This window comes from Zonotrichia leucophrys, chromosome 3 (genome assembly GCF_028769735.1).
Source record: "Zonotrichia leucophrys gambelii isolate GWCS_2022_RI chromosome 3, RI_Zleu_2.0, whole genome shotgun sequence".
In the NCBI taxonomy this organism is placed as follows: domain Eukaryota; kingdom Metazoa; phylum Chordata; class Aves; order Passeriformes; family Passerellidae; genus Zonotrichia; species Zonotrichia leucophrys.
Genome location: NC_088172.1, coordinates 57,641,176 through 57,666,054, shown reverse-complemented (window position 1 = coordinate 57,666,054; position 24,879 = coordinate 57,641,176). Strand labels below are relative to the sequence as shown.

Below are 24,879 nucleotides of genomic sequence, written 5' to 3'. Positions count from 1 at the left end.
ACAAACTGGCTTGGGTTTGCTCAGGCTGTGTGATTGCTGAGCACTGATGAAATACCATTAATTTCTTGCTTCAAACTGAACTGATGCCACCATTAACAAGTTGGTTGCTGCATTGTTGTTGAGAATAGTTCAACTCAGGCCACCTTTTGCTTATTTTGTATTATTAAGATTCCTCTTCATTTCTTCAAAAAAACACCAATGGGACAAGTCAAATATGTTTGGCATTATAAGCTACCTCTCAGTTAAATGGTACCTACTGTATTAATGCAGATGTCTTGAGAAAGATTTTCAGTAATTACAGTTCAAACTCAGTGTACTTAAGAGAAACTTTGTGATATGCAGCACTATGAATATTCATTCAGTATATAAAGATAGGATGCACTTTGTGAGCAAGTTGAGAGGTTTCCTCTACATCAGCATCCCTGACAAAGAATCGTGATCCCCAAGAAAAATATGTATTATACAGCATCACCTATAAATTATAAATAATCAGATCACTGCAAAAAGTCTCAAGGGAGCCTCTCTTGTATGAAAACTGTGTAAGGGGAAGAATATTTCCTTCAGGGAAGAGGAAGCACAGGCACCAGTGCCCAGCTGAATATTGAAGCAGAAAAAAATGCTAGGGACCAGTTGCAATTTGAGGCTGACTCTTGTGTTCCTGTTCTGCATGCATACAACATGGGAGAGGACTGCTACTGGAAATCCTTTCAGAAGCAGAAACCCTGTCAATGTTAATTACTCCTCTTTCTTAGAAACAGTCACTTTGGTTTCTCTTTGGAAGGAAATGGTCCAGACAGACACCGAATAATCACCAAACAGTCAAACTGTCTTCCTCACCACAGTCTACTTCAATCTCCCTCATAGCTTTTTGCTCTCAACTCTTCCACTATGGCTTCCCACTTTCAAAACTATCTAAAACGACAGCAACTTTATAAAGCTGTTACCACACGGTTTGTTACTGTGACATGTCAGAATATGCTGGATCTCTGCTTTGGGTCACTTCTCCAAAATTTCCTGTCTCTGGATTGTGTGCTAATATATCCAACATCAGCTCAGTACAGAAAGATTACTGTAAAACCATTACTGAAAAAAATAAGTAGTGTTTGAAAGAGGAAATACTCTACTTCAGACAATTTTCCAGGCATTCATGAGAGAGTCATGAGGAAGGAATACCCTAAGGGCAACATGACTTTCCCTTCTGCTTAAGTCACCTCCTTCAACTCATTCTAGCTGCCATCAGAAATTAGAGGAACATGAAAACACAGAACCTGGCACCTATGCCATATTTGTAAAGGCCAACGGCATTAAAAAAAAAAAAAAAAAGGGCAAAAAAGGCAAGCCAAGTATAATATTTTATATATTCCATGGCACAGCAGCAATGCAGCAGCTATCACAACATAGCAGTGGTGGGGTGGGATTTTTTTTTTTGGTGGGAGGTGTGAGTTTGTTTCAAGTAGCAGAGAATTTTCCCTCATCATGCGCCACACAGAACATAAGTTAATAAATAAAAACATAAATAAATTTCTGCTGGGAGCTTAAGCTCCTTGTCAAACAGGGGGCACGCAAACTTTTCCCAATAAGAAATAGTGTGTGTTGTTTTATTAGTTCTATTTATGCCTCTGCAAACTGAACTTGCCCAACACAACAGCCTTGATCAGTCTTTGCATAGATGATCTAACAACATCTCAAAAGCAACAGGAAATCCAGATGGACCTGAAAATTCAACTAAGAGGATAAGCAAAAAAGGAAAAAAAAAAAAAACAAACAAAAAAACACACAAAAAACCCCAAGAGGCTGCTTTCAGACAATTTCACCAATAAGAAATTAGAATTAAAATACTGCTGTGCATTCACTGTATGTATATTAATACAAAACACTGAGCAAACCCACTTGACCCACTTGAAAATTGTCAGTGTTTTCAAACAGAGTTCCATCCTCCAGTTACAGGGTTGTGCCCTCCTCCTTTCCAACTGAGTTTGCTATTTGATTTTAACATTATGCCTTGGGGTTTCACTCAGTAGAAAAATATTGAAATTAAAATAATCCAGGTAAAGTTCTGCAAAATATCCATGGACAGTAAGGACAACACTTTGCCTTATTTTTACCCATGGTAAGTTCTTTCCATATCTGTTCACATAAACCATATTCCTTGACTAAAAATAATTCTATAAGAATGACTGTTAACCTGGAAAAAAAGAAAAAAGGCCCTACTGAAACTTATTGCAAAAGTTGTCATAAGCCATTTTTTTTTGATGACTACAAAGCAGCTTTCTGCTGATGAGGAAAAAGTAATTTAATATAACTGACAGTGATTAGGAGTCAATTAGGGAATGATACCAGGACTTAAAAGAATACTTCTGTGAAGCAGGGCTATTTAACTCAGCTCCATGAATACTTTCCAATACAGGGTGGACACATCAGAGAGATCAGAAGACAGACTTATTACTCATATTCTCTCACTTCATTTCCTTTCTCTGCTTTGTTTCTCTGTATGACAAGCTTTTTTATTTGTAGCTCTTCAGGCAAAGAATTGTAATATTTTATATATAGTAGAACCAGCATGTATTAAACAGGATCTCTTTTTCTTTAGAAACAGAATTTGAAACCGCAAACAATTTCTCATTAAAAAAATAAAAAATAAAAAACAAAACTAAACAAAACAAACCAGCCATATAATCCAATTGTTATTTTTAGTCCTCAATACTTAGAAACAAGCTCTGTGCCAAGGCAAAGTTACCTAGTAAAGATATGGAGAAAAGGAAAAGCAATAAGTAAAATAATGAAGGTATAAACAATAACACAGAACACAGGGAATGTCTCAAAACCAAAAACTAGAATTGGTTTTAGTGACTGAATGCCAAAGAATACTTCAACACAATTGCAACAATTTCCCATAAATTTAAATTCTTAATTTAAAACCATTTAAATAAAGGTGAATACATGCAAATGCAGCAAGACATCTATATACTGCTCTCTTTCCCCAGAGACCTCAGTGAAAAGAGTACACCATATAGATTTTTTAGAAAGTAAAGGAATTTCACTTATTTCTCATATTTAGTTGATTTACATTGTATTTAGCAATAGGGTGCATTAGCTTTAGTGCTTTTAACTCTTAAGCCATTGCTTTCTTAGAAATCTCTTCACATTTTTCTGCAAGTATAAACAAAATGCAGTAAGTATGCTTACTTGCAGTATGTTGAGATTTTTTAGGCCACACATATCATCTTGGTACCCAAGCTGTTTTTCCAGAACAGTATTAATAATGTGATTCACATCTGACCTGTGTCTGTTTAGTTTTCTCTCTAGCAATAAAAGTACCTTTGTTTTTACAACACCCATGGGATTTTGTTTGTTTGTTTCATATGCTGTGCTTACCACTAGCCACTCCTTCATAGATCTAGCATTAAGATAATAACTTCTTCTTTCTCTTCTGGTCTGCTGCACCAGCACAATGCAAAGCATAAGTAGGAAGACACAGGTGAAAAAAGGGTTTGAGAAACTGCAGCCAAGCACCCATGCTCACTGGACTAAGAAACTTGTAGCAGCCAGAAATGTCAGAAGGCATTATCTGCATGATCATACAGAAGAATACAAGATCATCAGCAAATCATCCCAAATGAGGCTGACCTATTGAAAAGGAGCAATTTCAATCAAGTGTGGCTGTTTTGTAATAGTCTATGTTTCAGTCTAAGCCTGGGAATTGTTCCTGTAGCAAGGACTGAGGCTCCTGAAAGCCCTCCTGCCCAGGGATGTGAGGGGAGGCGCTGACCACAGCACTGATGTCAGCATCAGGTACTGCTCAGTATCTCTCTGCTACAACACTTGAGATGCAAAAATCATGTGCACAGGATAAAATTAGCAGATACCATTGAAATTTACCTAAAATTTACACCCTCCTCCCTCCCTTGCATTTATTTGATGATAAAAATATTTTCACAATTAATCTTCTCTCTCCTTTCAGGGCATCAAAATGTTGCCCTATCAACATTTTGTTCTGTTGGAGGGTTTCTTCCCTGGCTTGAACCTTATCCCTTCAAGGTAGTGAATGCTTACACAAAATTCTAGCATCTCTCTTCTGAGGCAGATCCATCACTCAAAAAGAAGATGGAACCAAAAAAGAGAACATGTACAAATAGCTGTTATTTTAAAAATAGAAAGAAACAAAAAAGACTTTATATCAGATTGATTCCAAGGTAAATAAATAGAGACTGTATAAAATCTAGAACAAGGTGAAAAGAAATTTTGGATGACATGCAGTAATATATAACAGAAAAAGGATGTATTTGTTCCAGTAATTTCTTTAAAACTATCTCATTTACTATTCTCTCTTCTATTACTGCTAATATTAAATTCTTGCTGACCTGTTACACTGACTTAATGAAAAATATACTAATAAAAGTAATGATTGGATTCAATCATTCAAGCCTCTGTTGGTACTGAAAATTTTAATTTAGACCCAAGTAAATCACACAGTTATAAAGTATGCATTTTTTAATGACTGTTTATAAAATTATCAGCATAACCCTTTCATTAATCACAATGTTTTACTTCATATTTTAAAAATTCTTCTAGCATGTAAGTTGCAAACCAGCTGTTTCAAGGGAGAGGAAGTCTGCAGGTTTTTTAAAAATCTATTCTGTTGCCAATATTAGGACTTTTAGACTAAAAATTCCTTAGTAACATAGAATGCATAAAATTCAGTCTGACTTCAAACAAAAGGGAAAATAAATGTATCAGAACATTTTAATGATTTATGGCTTTGGTCTACTCTCTCTTAAGCTTCTAAATATTGCTTGCAAACACAAAATTGCTGACAACAATATTATAAAACCGACTGTGAAATCATTGGTATATTGTGTTATACCATCAAACATCGGCACAGAGATTTTTTCTCTAGATTTACACATTCATTTAACAAGAAAGGTCTAAAAGATTAAAATCTTATTATAAAATACATGAATTACCATTAGCAGCAACTATTAAGTTCTTTGAGAACATCTTTGAAATGTTCTCTCTCACTACAGGCTATGCCTGTTCATTTAAGGAACAGCTCCAGGTGGCTAGAAATTCAGAAGAACTACTCAGCTTCCCACACCCCCTCAGAATCTGTCCTGCAAGGAACAGGATATAGGTGATGCCTTGTGAAGGCTGACCTAGAACAGAGGCTAAACTGAGTTAAAGTAGGTATTTATTAGAAGGCCTCAACGGATACACCTTGGGCAGTACAAGACCTCAGCCAGGGCTGCATCCAAGATGAACCCAAAATGGTCACAAAATGGATGACCGGTCATGAGGGTTCTCACCTTTATAAGTTCTGGGTCATTCACATATTGGAGTTAATTGTCCAGTTATAGCTTTAGCTGATGAAGTTCCATCCTTCTTATTTTTCTCTCTTCAGTCTACACTGTTTATGCACTTGGGCCTGAAATTTGGATTGGCTTTCCTTGGTCCCAACTAGAGAAGAAATTGTCTAGCTACTCTGTGAAGAAAGCTCATCATCGTTTAATATGAAGCTCAGAACTACACACTAAAGCAGTACAGAATCTGAAAAATATAAAAGCTAAAACCTGAGGCATCACAGGAATAACCTACAGCAGCCACCTAACAGCACAGTCATGTGTCAGTAATAGCACAGCATCTCAGACTATCAAAAACTAGAGTTAATGCTAATCTTCATTCACTGCAGAATCAGTCTGTTCATGTCACAGAAGCTGCTGCATTTGTATTGTCTATTTAGCAGAGCAGGCTACCAAGTTTGATGTCCAGTTAATATATAGTGCTTGAAACCACTTTAGGACACAGTAGCTTCACTACTAGCACTGACATAATGCTCCATTGTCATTAAGCAACAAGATAGAAAGGACCCTTGAGAAAACTTAGGTTTTGTACAGGATGCTTTTAAAGTGTCCTCACACATTATAGGGGAATAAATTACAAGGTGACCAACTAAGCACGTAAAATAACTCATTAGTAGTAAAAGTGTGAGGACAACACACCATTCCTTCCAGAAAGAGGTGCCTAAAGAGCCACCCCAAAGCCAAGACATAAACCAAAAGGAATGTAACCTACACAACCAACAGCCACTTTGTCAAGCAAATATTTTCTATCTTAATTACACCATGCTTATAAAATTCTGTAATCTACTGACTAAAACAAAGTAATCCCAGTAACTCTAAGAAATTACTGGAGACACTGCAGACCTACCAGGCACAGCAATACATGGAGGAATTGTACCTTAATGCTGAAGCTCAGGGTACCCCAAGTCTTCTGATGTTGAGAACTACTGACGATACTTTAAATGGCACAAGGAAAGGAATCATGTTACCAGCCTCACAAGATGAGATTCCAAAAAGGCACCATTCAGGTTCCAAATCTGATTAAAAGAAAAAAACCTCCATCTTTCTCCCAAAACAACTAACTCTGGATCAGTCTGTAAGTAGTAAGGACCTCTAGCACCTCAAGGTGTGGGAGTGGGAACTCTAGACCCAATATAACACCTTTCTGAAGCACAGCACTGAATTCACTTTGAAGGAAACACCTGCTAGCAAAAACATAACCTCCAGCAGCTTCCCTAAAAAGAAAGATTCAAATCTTTAAGCATCATTTTCGGTTTAGCACCCTTTGGCATCCACGCTGAAAGACCAAAACTTCAGAGAAGAAAACCGCTTCTAGTAACACTCCTAGCAATTTCCCAGCCCCACAGACTAACCACCCTGGAAGAGAGAATTTCACTGAAACCCAGGTCAGAAGATACAGATGTGTGGTAACTGTCTAGGAACAAGTATTAGCTATGGTTAAGAGTTCTTGGAAAGAAAACAAAACAGAACAAAATACCTCCTGTGACATTACCTTGCCCATTAAACCAATACCTACCCTTGCATTCTAAAAGTGCAACAAAACCGAAATGGGAAAACTAACAGAAAAGTGTAAGAAAAAGCAGAAGTCCATCCCCTCCCCTATTTTGAAACGTAGCCTTCAGTCTCTAGAATCTGCATGAAAACCGGAGTGGGTGGCTGTCATGGAAACACAAATTTTCCAATTTATTGCTGATCTTCCTAGGGTGGATTACTGACAGTAATAACAAGGGATTGAGGATCCTTGAGTTCAGGAGTTAACTGGAATAAATATTCTTCTTCCCTAAAGAGCCTGCCTCCAGCAGCAAGAAGCAGGATCTAGATTAAGATGCTCTTAACAGAAAAAGTTTCTTCACCAGTCCCTGTCTGCAAATGCAGTAAGTTTCAGGAGGATTTAAAAGTGGTAACTGCCTCTCTCTTACTGCATATTTAAGCAGTGCATCATAAACTAATGTATCTGTTCAGTTTCTCCAAAACAGTGATGCATAGGGGACTCTGCCCACTAAGAACACAAGACTAAAGAAAATAAATCTCTCCAGCGCTTGCACAGATTTCACATGGAAAAGTGACAGTTATAAAAAAAGGTTCTTAAGATTTGCATTAATCTCTACAAGCTCCACTCTACCCCTTGAACAACAAGTGAACAGCCTTGGTAAACAGAGTAAGTTTCTTCTTAGTGGTCCAGTTTATCAAAACAGACCACAGAGAATTCAAGGAAAGCTGAGCTGGTTTTATTGACTATACAGAAAGAACCTCAAATTGGTGTCAAAATGAGAAAGGTATGAGCAGGACAAACAGTTTTCATCTCTAATACAGGCTATGAAAGCATCTGAAAAAAATATGGCAGTGGACCCTGTATTATTGCGGCCCTCTAGCAGCACTCTCCAGTTGAAAAAACAGATTCACTGTGACTGTGCCAGTGTTTTTTCCTGGCTCTCTGCCTTTGGAAAAACAGACCTCAGCAAAAAACAATATTTGCATTCAGAGAAATGTCCTGTCTCATTTCCTTATACCATCCCATCTCTGGGATCCAGGGAGGCAGTTCATCTGGTGACATATCATCCCTAGGTTTCAGGAGGTACCCAGCATTTTTAAATGCAATTGAAATACCAACTGATCTTAGGAAAAAACAGACACAAATTTAAATCCATGAGCATTTTTCTGAGCAGTTACAGCTTAGGAGAAAAGGTCTTTGGAATTTCATTGCCAGGTCGCAGAAATAATTTGGTTAATATGCCACTTACCTAGAAATAGCCAACAAAATATTGAGCATCCTCAGAAATGACAAAAAATGCCACGGTTGTATTACAGTGTCAAACATTGCATTGGTGCAACTTCATCCTAAGTATCACATGCAATAGCAGTCACTTTAGTTCTCGAGGGATATAGCAGAGTCAGAAGAACACAGCAAGATGAACAACACATGTAGCTAAGAGAACAAAGTGCCTGTCTTATGGGTGGAGATTAAAAATCAGTCACCAATGTGCTTGTGCTCCATCACCTTTCCTGGCTGTGCTCATGGCTCACCCCTGAAGGTCAGGCCACAGCCAGCCACAAGACACAGGACAGAAACAGATGTCTGCTACATTCCAGTGCATCAAGATGTTACAAGATGTCATTAGTTGTAGACGGGCTACTCCTAACAGTGATGGAGCTAGATGGTCTTTTGTGAGGTGAAATAAAAAGATACCACAGAAACAGGCAGTCTTTTAAGGACAAAGTGAAAGGCTGATTGCTGTGTTGCTTCTGCAATGTAAGCCTAATTTATGACACAAGCATTCTCCTCCACAGCAATGTCAGAATGACCTCATAAGTATTTGAGGATATCTACAAATCTTCCTTTATTCAGTGGTGTGAAAAAGACTCAGTGAGGTCCTAAAAATTTATGTGGGAGTCTTTCATTAAAACAAATGAGACAATGATTCCTCAGGAAAGAGCAGCATGAGCTATATACATCAAAATGATATTATGAAAAAGGCAACCCCACAGAAATGTTTCACTTATTGTACTGGAAAAGTGTCTATGAATTGTTTTTTCCCACAGTAAGATAACCTGCTTTACTCTGCATTAGTGACAGAATAATTTGTTCTTTTATTATCCAGGTTATTTATTATTTTAAGTACTGATCTATTGTAACTTTCCTGACTTATCGCAAGACGACCACACTTCTGGGAACAAGATGAAATACAGCCAGGAGAAACTATTTTTCGTCAAAGTTAAAAATACACTGCACCGGCATCCTAATTTAACATTTCATTCTTTGTCCCATGCTTTTGTTTGCACATCATTCTTCTGGAGAAAAAGCCCAGGAGAGCAGTGACACACACCTGAATCAGTCATGTAGTGCACAAATCAGTTTAAGTAAATCCTTAGTGAGCAATGGACATATGTCTGTCCACTTGAGAATCCTCATTTAACTTCAAACATTAACTACACTCTTCCTCTCCTGTAACAAAATATTCCCACCCACAATTTCCACTTCTTCCTCCTAAACACACCACAAAGAAAAGTCTCAGTTAAAGATTAATGAGTTGCACTGTCCTTGAGCAGTACCTACTTTCAGTGTAGTACAATAGATTTTTTTTCACCAATAATCAACATTCAGGACTCTCAAATATGCGAAATTTCAAGAGTTCTTAAAAAACTCTTATCCCCTAAAAGTTTACTTAAGGAGTTCTCACACCCCTCAGTAATGCTGATAGACTATTGGGAAGGCTGCTATTCTCCTCGCTAGAGCACATAGAAATCACATCCTGACTTTAAAGAGCCACTTCAGAGAAGCGTGGTACATCTTGCTCAAGCTCCTGCTTCCATCACATCCTTCTCCATCACACCAAGTTGCAGCTCTTCCTCTAAGCAAGAAGCTGTATTGCTTTTCCACTTCCAACCATGGACCACTTAATTCTCCTTTCATAGCTCACACTGTATTCAAAATTAATGTTTTAGCAACTACCCATTAACTGATCAACCAATTTAGCAGACCACCTCTAAGCAGCAGAGACTTTGTGTACTTTGTGTCTTATGTGATGAAATGAGTAACAACTAATAAAGCTTTTTCTATACTTAAGAGTATATTAAGAGTATAGCCTAAAGCAGCACCAATACTTTAATGTTTCTGTTTTCATTCTTGGATTTAGCAATTCCCAACATGGAAGCAGATTTTAATACAGAAAATATACCAGAAAAACAAATGTAGAATAATTAGGTAGGAAGTAATTTAAGAAGAAGCCCATTGCCCAAAGTCAGACAGGCAAACTGAAAGAGCAAAGAAAAGTTTAAGGCTAGAAATAGATTTTTTTCCTCACAGACTCTTGCCACTGTCTAAGAGAATAACAGAATTACAGGCACCCTGAAGGGATAACAACAGAGAAAGTAGCTTCCAGTTGGCTATGCTAACACCTTTGATTAAGTGAAAACAGCTGAGTAAAACAGACGGAAATACTACAACTTTCATTATTTGATTACTGTAACAAAACAAAGTCTGAAACATGAAATACAGAGACAGCAACCCAAAAAGTTTGAAGAGTATCTAAAATATTAATGACCTATCCATAGATATAAAATTATCAATCAAACATTCACAGGTCCTTTGCCAATTCATTCTGAGCTCAAATGAAGCTAAGTGAAGCATCTCTTTGATCCAAGATACATACATTATTTAGCAATAGCTAGACATTTGCTCATTTATGCAGACACATGCCAACAGGATTTATGCAAGAGGGTACCCATTTCTGCTTAATTTGAAACGTCCTGGTTCTCTCTCTGGAATCTAAACCACACTGATTTATAGCTTTTAGGGACTCTTTGTATTTTAGCAAAAGCATACTTTCAAAAAGCTACAGTCAGAAACTCTTTCAGTAGAAAAATGAGATACATAAAGGTCCCAGTGTATCTCCAAAGAACAAGGTGTCAGTATCTGTGCTGCCTCCTCTTGTACATACGTGTGACCCTAGGTACTTGCACAAGCACAAAACCAGCGATTCCACTAATTTTTCATTGTAATGCTGCAGATTTTCTTTTCTGGCATACTATAATATGCAAGTAGGAGTGGATTTTCGAGGGATAGAGTCTGGGAAGAACAGGCTTGGGATGGTGATTCTGGTTTTTCAGTTTTGATGAGCTGGTGTGGGGTTTTGTTCTTGGTCTATGCAGCTGACCAAAATTTGCATCACACACATTAAAACCCTAAATAAATATTTACATGGAAGACTGGTAAAGAACAGAATGAAAGGGAAACATGAGCTGCTGCTAAGAACTAGCAACAGTGAGAAAGTAAAATTTTGGGCGAAAAAAAAGGCAATAAACTCTGAAAGGGTAAGTGCCTTCGGTTTCTTTTCCCTATAAACCGTTCTCTGTGTCCCACACTTCTGGAGTGTGAATATAGACTCAGCTGTAAGTACACTCTGTTTGAACAACTTTTCAGCTCAAGTACTTTTAAACTTCTCAGCGTCCCAAATCTTCCAGTATTCTTAGGATTTCTTGTTCCACAACCCCTCTTCTAAAGACGAAGAACTTTTGCGAATAATCAAAATAGGAAATTCATGCACCATTGTTTAAATTTCCTTTTGCCCTGCCCCTGCAACACACAGAGCAACACTCAACACCCAGACTGGATGTGCTTATTGATAGACTCAGCATTTAGTATGTGATGAACTTCCAGCTGATGGAAGTTTAGCTGAACAACATAGAAAAACAGAAAAAAAATTATAAATATTTGCCACATCCTGAAAGATTTCTGTTAAGCTGGGAAATATAGGCTAAATCTGTAGCCCTAATTCAACCTACTAACAGTGCTCTGTGGAATGTTTGCTTTTAAAACACAGGAGAATAAGAGATACCCAAAACAAAAACAAGTTTAAAATCAAACAGCAAACCATTTATTTCCTCCTGTCCAAACAGATCTCAGTAGCACCCAAACAATGTGAGCCAACCCAAACTGTCACATAATACTGTACTTATCTATCTAGCACTGCTGAAGCCAAGCACTGAGGGAGGGAGACACTAACAGAGGTCTATAGAATTAGTGCCATTAAGTTGAAGCAAAGAATTCATTCCCTGTACCTGAGGGGGAAAAAAGTAGGTTAAAAAAACAACAATTATTGAGTAACTAGAGGCAAAAAGTAATGCTAATACAACAGAACTCAGAAAAATAAAGCAAAGGAGATGGGACTATCATGAGGGCACATCTTACAGAGCTGAGCCACTATTTTACCACTCAGATTTTGAAGTGCCAGCAAGGACATGACCAGGCAAGCAAGTTGAAAAATGGAGAAAATGGGTCACAGAGTAGTGGAGATAAAGTGAGGTATTGAACTGCTCAATTTGCATCAAGACAACTTCAAATCTACATTTAGGTATGAAACTAAAGGAAAGAGGAGAGCAGAGGCACACAAACAGACCTGGGAGAACCTTTTCAAGATTAGCTGATGTGCTGCTGCAGAAACTCAACAAGGGATCATAAAAAACCCCTTTGATCAAAGGTAAATCTTAAAAATGAAATGTTCAGGAGGTTTAATGCTTGAAGAAGCATGGGCAAAGAAACATTTTAAAAAGTACCAGGACAGCTGGTGATGAGAAGTGGAATCAAGGTAGTATCCTTCGGAGCTAGGGAAATCAAGTCATATCTCTGCAATATTCATCTGACACAGCTACACCTTAAACATTGAAAACTCCCAGCTTAACAGGAAATTCCAAATGAACACCTTAACAGCAAAGCAAATGACACCAGCCAGAAATACCCACACTACAAGGCAGAGAGCAACTGACAACATGGAATTATAGAAAGTTTACAAAAAATCCACTGAAAGGGCAGTTTTGGCATAATCTTTTGAAGAGAAAAAATTATTACAGGAATAAAACTTGTGCTCCTCAGCCAAGTGTCTTCCTGGACACTTCATCCAGCATCCTAACTACATCAATCAATCACTTAACTTTGCTGAGGAAGCGGAACGACTTCTAGAGACTTTGGGGTTTTATTTTGTCAGCTTTTGGTTGGGTTTTTTTTTTTCACTCCTTCATTTTTCACTTTCTTTCTGAAAAAAACCCACAACTTTTCAACTTGATCAAGTTTATTATTAGTAAACTGCAGCTTCAGCAAGGAATGAACAGCTCCTGCTAAAAAGCAGCAGTGAAGCATTGCCATGAGAATCAAACCAGTAGACAGCTGTGGTTCAGCTCCCCTCCTCTGGCAGTAGCTAATAAGCAACACTTCAACAGAATGTGAAATGCTGTCTGCTAATAATTGGTATTTGGTATACACAGTATCATTACAAGATATATGGGAATCTCCCGATTTCCCTAACAAAATAACTGTTTGGAAATAGTCATCCAAACATCAACTAAGAAATACCTGCAAGTGTATACAGTGCTTTTGCTGGCATAGGTATATAAAAAATAAAGCGATACTCAGGATGGCTTTGACTTCATGCTGTTGCAGACCATTAATGCAGTTCATATTAAATACTTGACTCAGGCAACTATATCCAATACTCACTGTGACATTGCAAGAAAATTGCCTTTTTGAAAAATGAAAGAATAATCTCCAAAAGCTCCCGGATAAACTCACGAGAGTCTTAACCTTGACACCTAACAAAATATCAGTTACTCTTTAAGCATAAGGGAAGGATTAAGCAGCCCAGAGGTACTCTCTCCTTCATAATGCTGCAGTGCCCTAGTGGTCCAAATCAGCCATCCAGCACCATTACTACTAAACTTTTCCACTTCAGAATAAAGCCCCAGTTTTATAAATCAATTTGAGTTCTTCAGATGAGAGGCACTTACTAGTACTATTTGCTACTATCATGCACATACTGTAATCTCCACAAGACACAAACAAGCCTTTAGAAAACAACCTGTAGTGGTCTACCACCTTCCACTGACCTCCTTCAAAATCATATTTGGCTCTGTTTCAGCCTTTTATTGCTCTTTGGCAATAAATACACTATAATATACCATTTGATCATTAGAAAAAGAATCACAGCAGATGTGCCTACAAACAGAGCCTGATGCTTTAAGTGGATTAGGAAGACATGAACTCTCAAGTAACAAAGTTCCTGAGTTTATGCTAATAAATTTACTTTAAAAGACTAAATTAAGAAGAAACGTATGCAGATTTCCTTAAGCACTTCTATTTTGGAGTGAAGATGCAAAAGTGCTGCTCATGACAGGCCACATTTTCTGTACTTCCCCACGGTATTCCAAGTATTTCTGTATTAGTAAGTTCTTCCAAACTTAAATTTTGCCCTTGCCAAACACTGCAGCAGAAAAGACACCAGTGTAGCTGGCAGAATGGAACATATTTATCATGTAATTAGCTATATAATGTTGCATTGTTCTCTTTCTCTCTTTACACCATACAGATCAACAAATGAGATGGAACCAGCTTTACTAGATTGAATTTTTCCATTGGCAAAACCATCTTCACTTGATTACTGATCAGAGTTGGCAAGACAGACTCCACATGCCACATGAATGAAGAAATGCAGATGCAAGCGACTATTTTACTGTCGAGAACTATTCAGGAATTAATAGCCTGTCACATACAAACCAGAACAGGACAAGCAAAACCAGAAAGCTAGAACAGCATGCTATAGTTACAACAGTACAACACAGAGAAAAAACTTTAGCTCTCTAAAATAGTTTTGAGTCACCTTTGCAGTGTAAATGTGCATGGGTAGGGGGCTGCTATCACTGTTGAGTTTAATAACACATAGAAGGGCACTGTTCATAGTTTTACTGAATTTACATTCATCTTGGCTTTCATGACTCTTGGTCACTTCTTACTTTTGCATGCCTTCCTTAACTTTTAGACTAAAATAACAGCTTCACCTATCAGAATTACAAAAATATCAAGGAACAGTAAAGAAAAAGTGTTTAGACTGAACATATGCCTCAAAAATTGTTTAGATAAAATTTTATAGTGTATTTTAGTTGTGCCTTAATAGGCAAGGTGGTAAGCAAAATGGGCGGAGAGCTAGAACTTTTTTGTAGAGGTAAGTCACTAGGAAGCATTCATCATTTCTCCCATACAAAAATTTGCTTCATTCTATAATTCGCAGTAGCATATCTATAAAACTTAAGCAACTTACTTTGCAGTGGTCATACTGCTGCTGTAAGGTTGGAACATCCCCTCCAACAGGCATTTGTTTTTTCAGTTCTTCATCTTTTGCATTCAGCCATTTGATTAACTCTTCCAGGGATGTCAGTAATCTGTTCCATTTCTCTGCACTGGCCTCCAAGTGAGCCCTGTGATACAGTATAACAGCATCTTTAAAGCCCTGAATGGCAAAACCAGCTTGGGAAAACAAACAAAATTACTCCATCACTAAGATGAGACTGTTTCAAGTGCTTAATTACAAAGCAACTTTGTGTTAAAAAAAACCCCATTATTTCAGAACACTTTGCACACCAAATCAAAATAAGCAAAGGAGAAACACAGACAAATATGTCCCTGGTGCTGTAACTTGTCTAAAACCTTGAACATTGCATGTCTAAGCAACATAAAAAATTCCTGTGTTTTGTAGTGACTCCCCCACTGTTGTGCAACACGCACAAACATCATTTTGTGAGCTAAAGCACTGCAAACCTGAACTCTTTTATGCCAGGACCTTGACTGTCCAGAAGCAAAATCCAGTGTGTTCTACCAGTAGTTATCAATAGCAAATTGCCTGTGCTGCTGAACATATCAGTCAGTGACACATGGTTACTTAATAAATCATCTCTCATCGATGTTGAGTTATTAGACTATTAATACAGTGAATCTTTTCCTCACTTTCACTGACAAATAAATCAAACTCTACAATATCTTTTTCTTTAATAATAATTTTCAGAAATACCTTGAGATTCAGTGTCTTCTCCCTGCAGTGCCAAAAAGATGCATAGAAATCTTCAAAATGGACCAGCTACCCCTCTTTTACTGCAGTCATTCTTTCTTATGCTATCATTCAAGATCAGCATGTATCTGGATTTATATCAGCAAAAAAAAAGTTTCTTTCTTCACACAGATGGGGGAGTAGAGCTGAATGATTCTCAGTGTAGTCTGACACCAGTTCTGCAAGTTTCTCCCTGCTTCTGAATGATGAATGAAGTAAACTCTATTCCCTTTCCTATTTTGCACACTGTTGGCTATCTTTTTATTTCTGATTCTCTGAGAATCACACCTAGAAATTTTCACCTAGCTTGCATTATCATTTCAAATGACATTAGAGTGAATGTTTGCGGCTGATACAACAGCATTGGGATTGAAGGGATTATGTGCTACAAGGTTAAATCCAACACAAGCTTAAGTTTGGCCATACTGAGATCTCCCACCAATACTAGATGAAACAAGAAAGCAGTCAAGTTAGAGAATATAAGGAGGGAAATACAAAGAAAAAAAAAATCCATATTTCTGAAAAGGATAAACAAAGTACCTTTAGGAAGAGGAATCTATTCTTCACTCCTGTGAAGGAGAGTAACTACTTGGGAAAAAATATGAAACTGAAGTAGTTGCTACAAGTGACATTTTATTGCCTACAGTTTTGTGTGTTATGGTTTCTATTGTCCCTTATTGCTCTCACTGATACCTTTATCTCAACACTGAATTGCAATGAGCTGCTAGCAGGTCAGGCCTAAATGCAGAGTCAGCATCCCACCATGCACTGAAGCACAAGCAAGTTGTGCTGGCCTTGGTGTGCAGGCCAGCAGCTTCTGAGTGGAATGCATTGTCTCCACTCTCCTGATATTTCTTCAGGTACTCAGAACTGGCCCTTCTTTCTTGAAATGAAAAGAGTTATACTTCTTACTCATCAGGCAGAGGAGACACATTGCCCTCTCATCTAAGCCAAGGCAATCCACATTTGAACTTAACAGTGTTGCTATTAGCCTCCGTTTGCTAAAAAAAGTATATCTATATCTTTGAGAACTTCCAGTAGCAACTGCAATTAAAATGTTCAGATTTATAGCTTTCTGTACATTTGATAGTGAAATCTCTATTCATAATGACATATTACTGTTTCTAGCATATATAAGCAGCTCTCACCTCTCAAAACTGGCACTCTCTGAGGCTTCAAGATTCTGCTCTAGTTATTTGGTGGAATTCTTGTATGCAAAATAAATTGGAGCTTTGTAAGGAGGGGAAAAACTCCTGTTTTAAACTAGATAAAGGACAATTTAAGGGTGATTCACCACTTTGTAACATACAATGCAATAATATTCATAGTAAAATAACTAATCTGATATAAATGGGAATGATATTGCATATATTACAGGATAAAATGCATTGTAATTTACCACTAAGTACTTGTGTGCATGCCAAATTAATGTCAATACCAAAAATAACACTAGCAAGCACATGGTTTCAAAGTCCAGTGCAAGTTAATCCTGCAGAGGTAGAGCAGTAAGGGTTGGAGAGGAAATGGCTACACCAGCAGGGACTTCAAAATTTTTCACCAAGTACAAAGTGACTTAAACCTCCCAAAGAAAGACATTAAAAAGGGAAAAAAATAAACAGGGAAAAACTCATCACATCAGCCTGGATTTTTCCAGAATACTATCCTCTTAATCTTATCAAAAGCAATACTGAAAGTGAAAGTAAGATGCAGCAGCCGAAAAGCAGACACAAGCATTCAATTCTCCTGGGGAGCAAAGAAACACATTCAGTAAATCCCATTCAAAGCAAATGCTGCACAGGAGCAAGAGAGTCAAGATATGCTTTAAATTGCAATTCAGTGTAAAGTTTTAGTATCATGTTTATATTTGTCATACAGACATTATCAGAAAGAGAAGATAAATTATGCAGAAGTTCTGAAATGTTTCTTGGGCTTTACTGTTCTCTCTCTCGGGATTACTGGCCTTAGCTTTGGTTGGTACTTCATTGATAAACAACCTGCAAAGAAAGCTTCAGGTGTTTGTGTTCATGGGACAAGTGAATTGGCAAACTCAGGATTTACTAGGTCAAGTGATGGCTTAAGAATCTGCTCTGATCAAAATAGAGGTCAGTTATAAATGATTGTGTCTGGGCATGAGTTGGAGCACAAATATACACCAGCAGCAACCACTGGGTATGCAAAACACTCCTAAGGGAATCCTGGATGAACCCGAAGAACACAGATCCTCCCATCCAACTGACCAGACTGAGAGGAACCCTTCCTTCCCTTCCCCCCATGCTGAATAAAATAATCCAGAAAAACAGCAACTCTGACACAACTCCCCTTCTGTTGACCCTGAGAGGCTCTCTTCACAGCTGGAGACCTCCTCAGCTTTCGATTCTGCTATGGAGATAGCACTTTTCCTGCTGAGTGACGAGGGAACACACGGAATAAAAAAAGATTGGTGGGTGGTCTAAATATAGAGAAACAGAGAGAAACTCCTTTTCCATTTGTCCCATGCTTTTACCTCTACCCTCCCCCAAACACATCCTCACACCTCCTGCCCCAGGAGAAATGAATCTCCCCTAAACATTTGGCTTTAAAAAGCAGACCCCCACAAGCCTGCAGCTTTGTTTTCTTCCTGGGAATAAGATAAACACAGAAAAAGAAAAGCTAAGTCTACAATATCAAGGAGAGAGGTGCAGCATCATAGAAACTCCAAGTACAGGTTTAAGCAGCTTCTGTGGATTTAAAAATATGTCAGAAAAGCACTGCTTTTCCAGTTTGGAACTCCCTTTAGTTACAGTAGCAAAGAAGTAAACAACACAGTGACTAGCAACACCAGCTCTAAGGACTGAATTGATGAGAAAAACTCATGCAGTCTCTCTTCAGGAGAGCATCATTTTCAGCAATTAAAAATCAGAATAATTGGAATGTATGCATACCTGAAAATATTCTAAAAAGCTTACAGAAACTTTAATTTAGAAGCACTATGCCAAGCTAAACCCTTTATGAAACAATCAGCTTTTTAATTCTTCAGTCCTAGTATCTAGAAGTTACATGTTGCTCTCACTGAGAGTCATTCATATAATTTTGCTTTCCAATTCATCCTTGTAAAAAGATACACCAAGAAAGCAAAAACTGAAGGCAAACAGACTTCTGTGCTTTGTTACTCCCCTATGAAGGCTTTCAGGACTCTTGCACAAGTTAGAAAAGTGAACTGCAATCAAAGAGCAGAGCAAATACATTAACTCAAATACTATGCTCTTTTCAGTAGTGACTGAGATTTGAAAGGATAATTTCCTTTTCTTAGATTTGCACCAGTATTCTCTGTCTTGCCTATCTTACACTTTGATCTCCAGTGACATCTGGCTCCACAGCACAGCAGGTACCAGGAGAGCAACATTAATGCTGCCCAATGGATACACATGCCATGACTACGAAGAACAGAAAATGAATTCAGAAAATGTATTCCCAATTTCTGAGCACAATCAATCTTTCTGTACTACAGCCTTGGAACTCATAGCTGTACAGGATAAGTGGTTTAAAGGCCCTTTTTCATGGCCATCCATTTCTCCCAAATTATGACCAAGCCCAGGAATGGTCAAGCAACCCAATGGTTCTTGCTAGGACTCCACAATTGATAAGCTACTATTTTAAGAGCACGCTTTTGTCTTTCTCTCACACAAACTTGTGAACAGAGCTTTTAACATCTCAAGTCCAACAGCTCTTGCGTTGAACTGTGCATGTGGTGGAGCAGTCTCTGCAAGCCCCCACACCAAACTGCTTGGTTCTTTGGGTTCAAGTCCTTCAAGGGCTTTCAAGAAGCTGATTTAACAGTTTCATTTAACTGTTCACCAGCTGAAGGTTGGTGATAGGATAAGTGGACATGAAAAGTTAATATGAAATTTTCCCCTCTATTTCAGTCATCCAAACTCTTGTGCCTGAATTTCAAGGTTGGCTCGTTTTCCTGGCCTTTGGAATATTCATATGAATGTTTAACATTGTTTAAAAAGAACAGATTTCTCAAATCAACAAGCAAGTTGTTGCAATTAAAAGCTCTAGAAATTATTCTCTATGTTATTTATTTTCATGTAGAATTTAATACAATAATGAATATGGCAGTATCTATTTCAAAAGCGGCATCACTGAGATTTAACAATTACCACACTTGAGCTTGGCACAGATAGGGTCAAAAAGCTGTAAAATGCATTTCTTGATTAATATAAGTACTTTAAAAAAAATTTCAATTGAATAGCAGCAACTGAATTATTAATTTGAATTAATAATTCAAAACAAATTAAATAGATCAAGATACTTAAGATGCAAGTTTTAGTAACTTAGTTATCTCAAAGCAAAAATTTTGGAAAAACAAAACCATCAACAAACCGCTGATTTCTCCTCGAAGTCATGGCAGATATGCAGAATTATTTCACTGACACTGCCATTGATGTGCAATAAGCAAAGGCTCAATGCACTTTCTGGAAACTTAGGTACAAGGTCAGCAACCTACAACTGTAAAGCTCTGAAGAGAAAACAAGTAGTTAAGCCTACCTGGTGAAAAAGTTCACCAAGTTTTCATATTTCCACTCAGGAGTCCTTCATGAAAGAGAGTACACGGATCATTTCAATGCTGTGGTCATATTTGTCAAGCCTCTAAGAAGAAAGGAACTGTTCCCCACCACACCTTGATGTTTTCATTACTCACCTGATGTTAGCTGACTTTGCCTTCAGGTCGTTCCAGCGCTGGTTCATGTCATCAAGGCGGTGCTGGAGCAGAGCAGCTTCCTCAGAGTTCCCCAAGGCTTTCACCATTTTCTGTCTGTTTCCATCAATGCTTTTAAAGATGTCATTGTGGGCATCAATCTCAGCTTGGATGTCCTGAAATACCAGCAAGAAAAGTTCAAACATAGTTCTGTAAGTAGAGGAGGGGAGAGCTGACTCTCATGAGTGCTCCTAAACAGTAGGACAGAGGACTTATTCCAGCTTCCTTGGGTGTCTCTGATAAAAGATGTACAGGAGAAAACCTGCAGTCCTATTAACGTCACTACAAAAGGTCTAGCTTTCTTAAGTGTGAGAAAAGGAGTCTGAAAGTCATCCAAGGCTGTGAAAAAGGAAGTAGATTTATAAACACCAAGTTCTGTGATGTTGTGTTTTGTAGCACTGAAGGTAACTAACTGTCTCCTGTTCACCCACGCATTTCACACAGTGTGGCATTTGCAAATGCACTAAAACTCATTTCCTCTCCAGAAATTACATTGATTCAGCCTTAGCTATGTCATCTTTCTTCTTTGAAACAAAACATTCCAGAAACCTTAAACAGTCTAGTGAAATGCAGCCTTTACCTAGTATTTTAGGTCACACATAATGAAAGCATTTAACTAAAATCTTAACTTTAAACCCTAAACTGCAGCTAAATGGTTACAGCAACCAAAAGTCCATTTTTACAATTAAACTACTTTACATAATGGCCTGAATATATGGAGAGTTAGACATAAAATGGCAGGATATATTATAATCTGATTTTCATAGTAAATACTGAAAAGAAAAAGAAAAGCTTGTGATTTCCATTCTGTTGATTCATTTCTCCTCCCCTTAGAAATTAAACACTTTTTATTCTCTCATCTACCATCTGCCTCAAGAAACACATTACAGATATTGTCTTCATCTAATTGAGCACAGTATTATTTTTAAAACACATAAAAAGAGCAAACAAAACTTCCTGCACCACTGCCAATAGTTTCTAGCATCCATACATCACATCTATGTGTACTCCAATAAAGCAATGTAAATGTGTTGAAAGCCAGGAGGTGTACTGGCTGTCTCAATAGGATTAATCAACGAAGATTATGACAGGAACTTGATGCAGATGTAAATAAACTTCTTTTGCAAAGGAGGAAATCAAATATCTGAAATTCCTTAAAGGTTTTTATTCTTCCAATCAGCTCCTCAGTAATCACCATCTGTTCCCAGAAGCAGAAAAGAAGGGGGCTTTTGTACCTCCCCATCCTAAAGATGTATTCCTGCTGGCACATATACAAACAGAAGTGGAAATGTAGCCATGAATTTGAGATAGAATGAAAGCTTTCTAGAGTTAGGAAAGAAAACAAAAAAGTCAGGATACAGGTGAAAAAGAGGAGGGAGGAGAGATGGGGCAGTGGGAAAGGAGGTGAGAGAGGGAAGGAGGCACTGGTGAAGCTCTGTATGGCCAGAAGAGCTACTGTGTGACTTTGGACAACCGCTTTTATTTGCACTGAGGTTCCCTTCTTTAAAGCAGGTAAAAAGACACTTTTTCTGTCTTTGAAACAACCTGATAAAAATCACCATTCTAAACACAGAAACAAAAACGACATTTAAAAGGAAAAAACAAAATGGAATTGTCTGATGATCAGCCAACCCGAATAAGACGGCAGAGTCACTAGCTGAATTAGTTGCTAATCTAAAAATATTTGCAGCGTCTATCCTTACAACTCCAGCATGCATACAGGTGCAGTGAAACCCAGCTCAATCCCACAGAGCAGGAGGTACAGCCACTGCACAGCAGTTACAATTCCAAGTGCAATGAATTTGTGCTACAAAAGCCAGGTCATGCAAAACATTTCTCTTGGCCTCTTCAAAGTCACAAATGACAACTTCATTGAAAACAAACTGATCTCTAATCTTCCTTCTACAATCACAATATTAACTGTAAATCCATTCATTCTAGAACCTTCATAAACCATTCTTTGGTTTTACTTGAGAGGACAATTCTGCATGCCTGCTCAAAAATGTTTCATTCACAATGGGCTTGATTCTTACATTTTCCAGTCATCAAGTTACATTGATTAAGGTACAATAAATCTGCCGTTCACATTCTTGAGTCCCATCTGTAAAAACCATGTTGAGACAAATCAGTTCAAAGAATAAAGTTTCATAATTAACTTTTCTCTCATTTCTGCTTTCCATTTTCCAGGTGAAAAAAAGCCAGCCAACCACTGCCAGCTGATAGATAACCCAATGGGATTGATAAAGTCATTGAATGTGAGTTTGTCACAGCCCGCAAAGAAAAGATGGAGAGAAAATCAAATAACATACCCCACATCACATGGAAGTAGAAGAGGAGGAAAGTAGGATGTGAAAATTTACTAACAGCAAGAAATGGGCACAATAAGTTAGTTATTCTCCAATAATGATTTAAAATATCTGGATTTTTATTCAGGCACTGTCTTCTGAATGATGGGCTCCCACCTTATCCTGAGACTGCTGTAATTGCTAGCAATTGGCAATAAGCTCCTTTATTCACAGTGTAATCCAAGTCTTTCAAGTTTTATTTGTAAATATGTGGTTGCCCTACCTTCAAATTTCTTTCTTCAAAGTGGAAAGGACTCTCATTCTGTAAACCCCCCCATTTATGTTCCTCCTAATCTATTATTTCTCTTTCTCCTGCCTTTTTCTTGGTCTTTGACTCTCCATTGTCCTCTACGTGGCAAAAATTGGGATGGAAAAAGTTGAATATGCCTGCTTGGGTCCCAGTGAGGATTAACTCTAGAGTTAATCCACTTTCAATTCTGCAATATTTTAGAAGAAACTCTAATTATTCCCCTATTATGACATGGAAGTTCCCATATTCAGAGTCACAGGGGTAATACACTAGGGAATGCAGGAGAAGAGGAAAAAATTCTGTTGTTTTTGCCACATAAAGAGGGAGATACAACTGTGAAACTCCATCACTGCTCTCAGCCCAGTGCTTAAGGGATATGGACCAGAGTGATCTCCCAGTGCAAGTGAAACACAACAAAGGGCAGAGAAGAGAAAAACAAAACAAAAACACAACAGAAAAAAAACCAAAATCCTAAAGAAATACACTATAAACAGAAAATGTCTTCTTGCTTTATCAACATTACTTAAGGCACTACTATAGACATGCCATATTTTGCTAATTTTGCAAATATTTATGTGCACTTGGCTGCTAAACTGAACTGATAATTTATTGTAGAGGTCAACATATTTGTTCACATGCAAGTGCTTGCAGGATTAATGCCCTAAGAAAGCTTTTTGAGGACAAAATAAATCTATATATAAATCAAGGTGAAAGCTCCAAAGTTTGAAAGGTAGAAAGGAGAAGAAATAACTAGCTTGGCATTTAGATACATACTTAACCCTAGCCAGACTATTAAAACATTGACACTTCCCTAAATTCCTTTTAAGTATTAAGATCAAACTGCTGCCTTTTCCCATTTTGATGTGGTGATTTCAAAATTTTATTTCCATTCTGAATCTTCTCTGCCTTCTTTGCTTCTCTCCCTCTTTACCTTTCTTCCTGCAGAATTCATTATATATTTGGATTTGATTTTAAACCTTGTCTCCATAATAAAAACCTTCTTGCTTTAACTCCTACTGAATAAAATCTAAATGATCATGCAATGACAACTGAAGAGAATGTGTCTTTAAAGAATGTATAAATATGTGCCACACAATAAGGCTGCAGATGGAAATACTGAAAAGGACCCAAAACCAAGTTGCTACTGGAACAGCCCAATGGCAGACTGGAGTGACACACCCAGAGTACATGAAGTATATGAGAAAGATTGGAACAGAACCCAATTTAGGAACCAACTCAATCAGCTATTAAACTTTTATCTTTTCTTTCCCCCTTATAAATTGACAGATATGTTAAAAGTAGTTACAGCATTAGGCATAATTGTCCTTTGGAAACTACCAATACTTTAAAAAAGGCAAGAAACCTCCAAGCCAAACCCAGACATGATGCATTTTTTTTCTAAATTATGAGTCCAGAGGGTCTCTAATTCACTCTGCAACTCTCTAAGTTATTAACAGATTCACTTCTACTCACATTTTTTCAGGTTTTGTCTGTATTGGCAATATACCAGTAAGGATGGTAACACAGTCAAAGTATTTCCCTTTTTACAGGGCTCAAATACTTTTGTAGAAGATAGAAACGCAAATAATGAAGATAAAAAAACAACTAATGGAAGAAAACTCTATGGCCACATTAAAGTAGAAGAAACTATGCATTCTGAAATATAAAAAGTGTTACTGCATTGATTTCTCACTATTAAAAATTCTGGGGTAATAATACAAGGATCTACCTAAAACAGGTAAGTTATTTTATTTGTAAGGGAAATACGTTCCCATAGCATTAAAGATTCTTTTATCAAGAAACCCGAATCAAATTTTTC

At 37.6% G+C, this 24,879-nt stretch overlaps 1 protein-coding gene across 6 annotated transcripts in view; it reads right to left on the bottom strand.

Annotated features, from left to right (window-relative positions):
• UTRN (utrophin) overlaps positions 1-24,879 on the bottom strand; it is a 341,485-nt gene that overhangs the window by 96,039 nt on the left and 220,567 nt on the right. For all 6 annotated transcript variants that reach the window (XM_064708388.1, XM_064708386.1, XM_064708389.1 and 3 more), the window contains 2 exons: positions 20,409-20,581; positions 14,942-15,098 (listed from right to left, as the gene is read on the bottom strand). In XM_064708388.1, the coding sequence (XP_064564458.1) occupies positions 14,942-15,098; positions 20,409-20,581 (330 nt within the window). The remainder of the gene's footprint in view (positions 1-14,941; positions 15,099-20,408; positions 20,582-24,879) is intronic.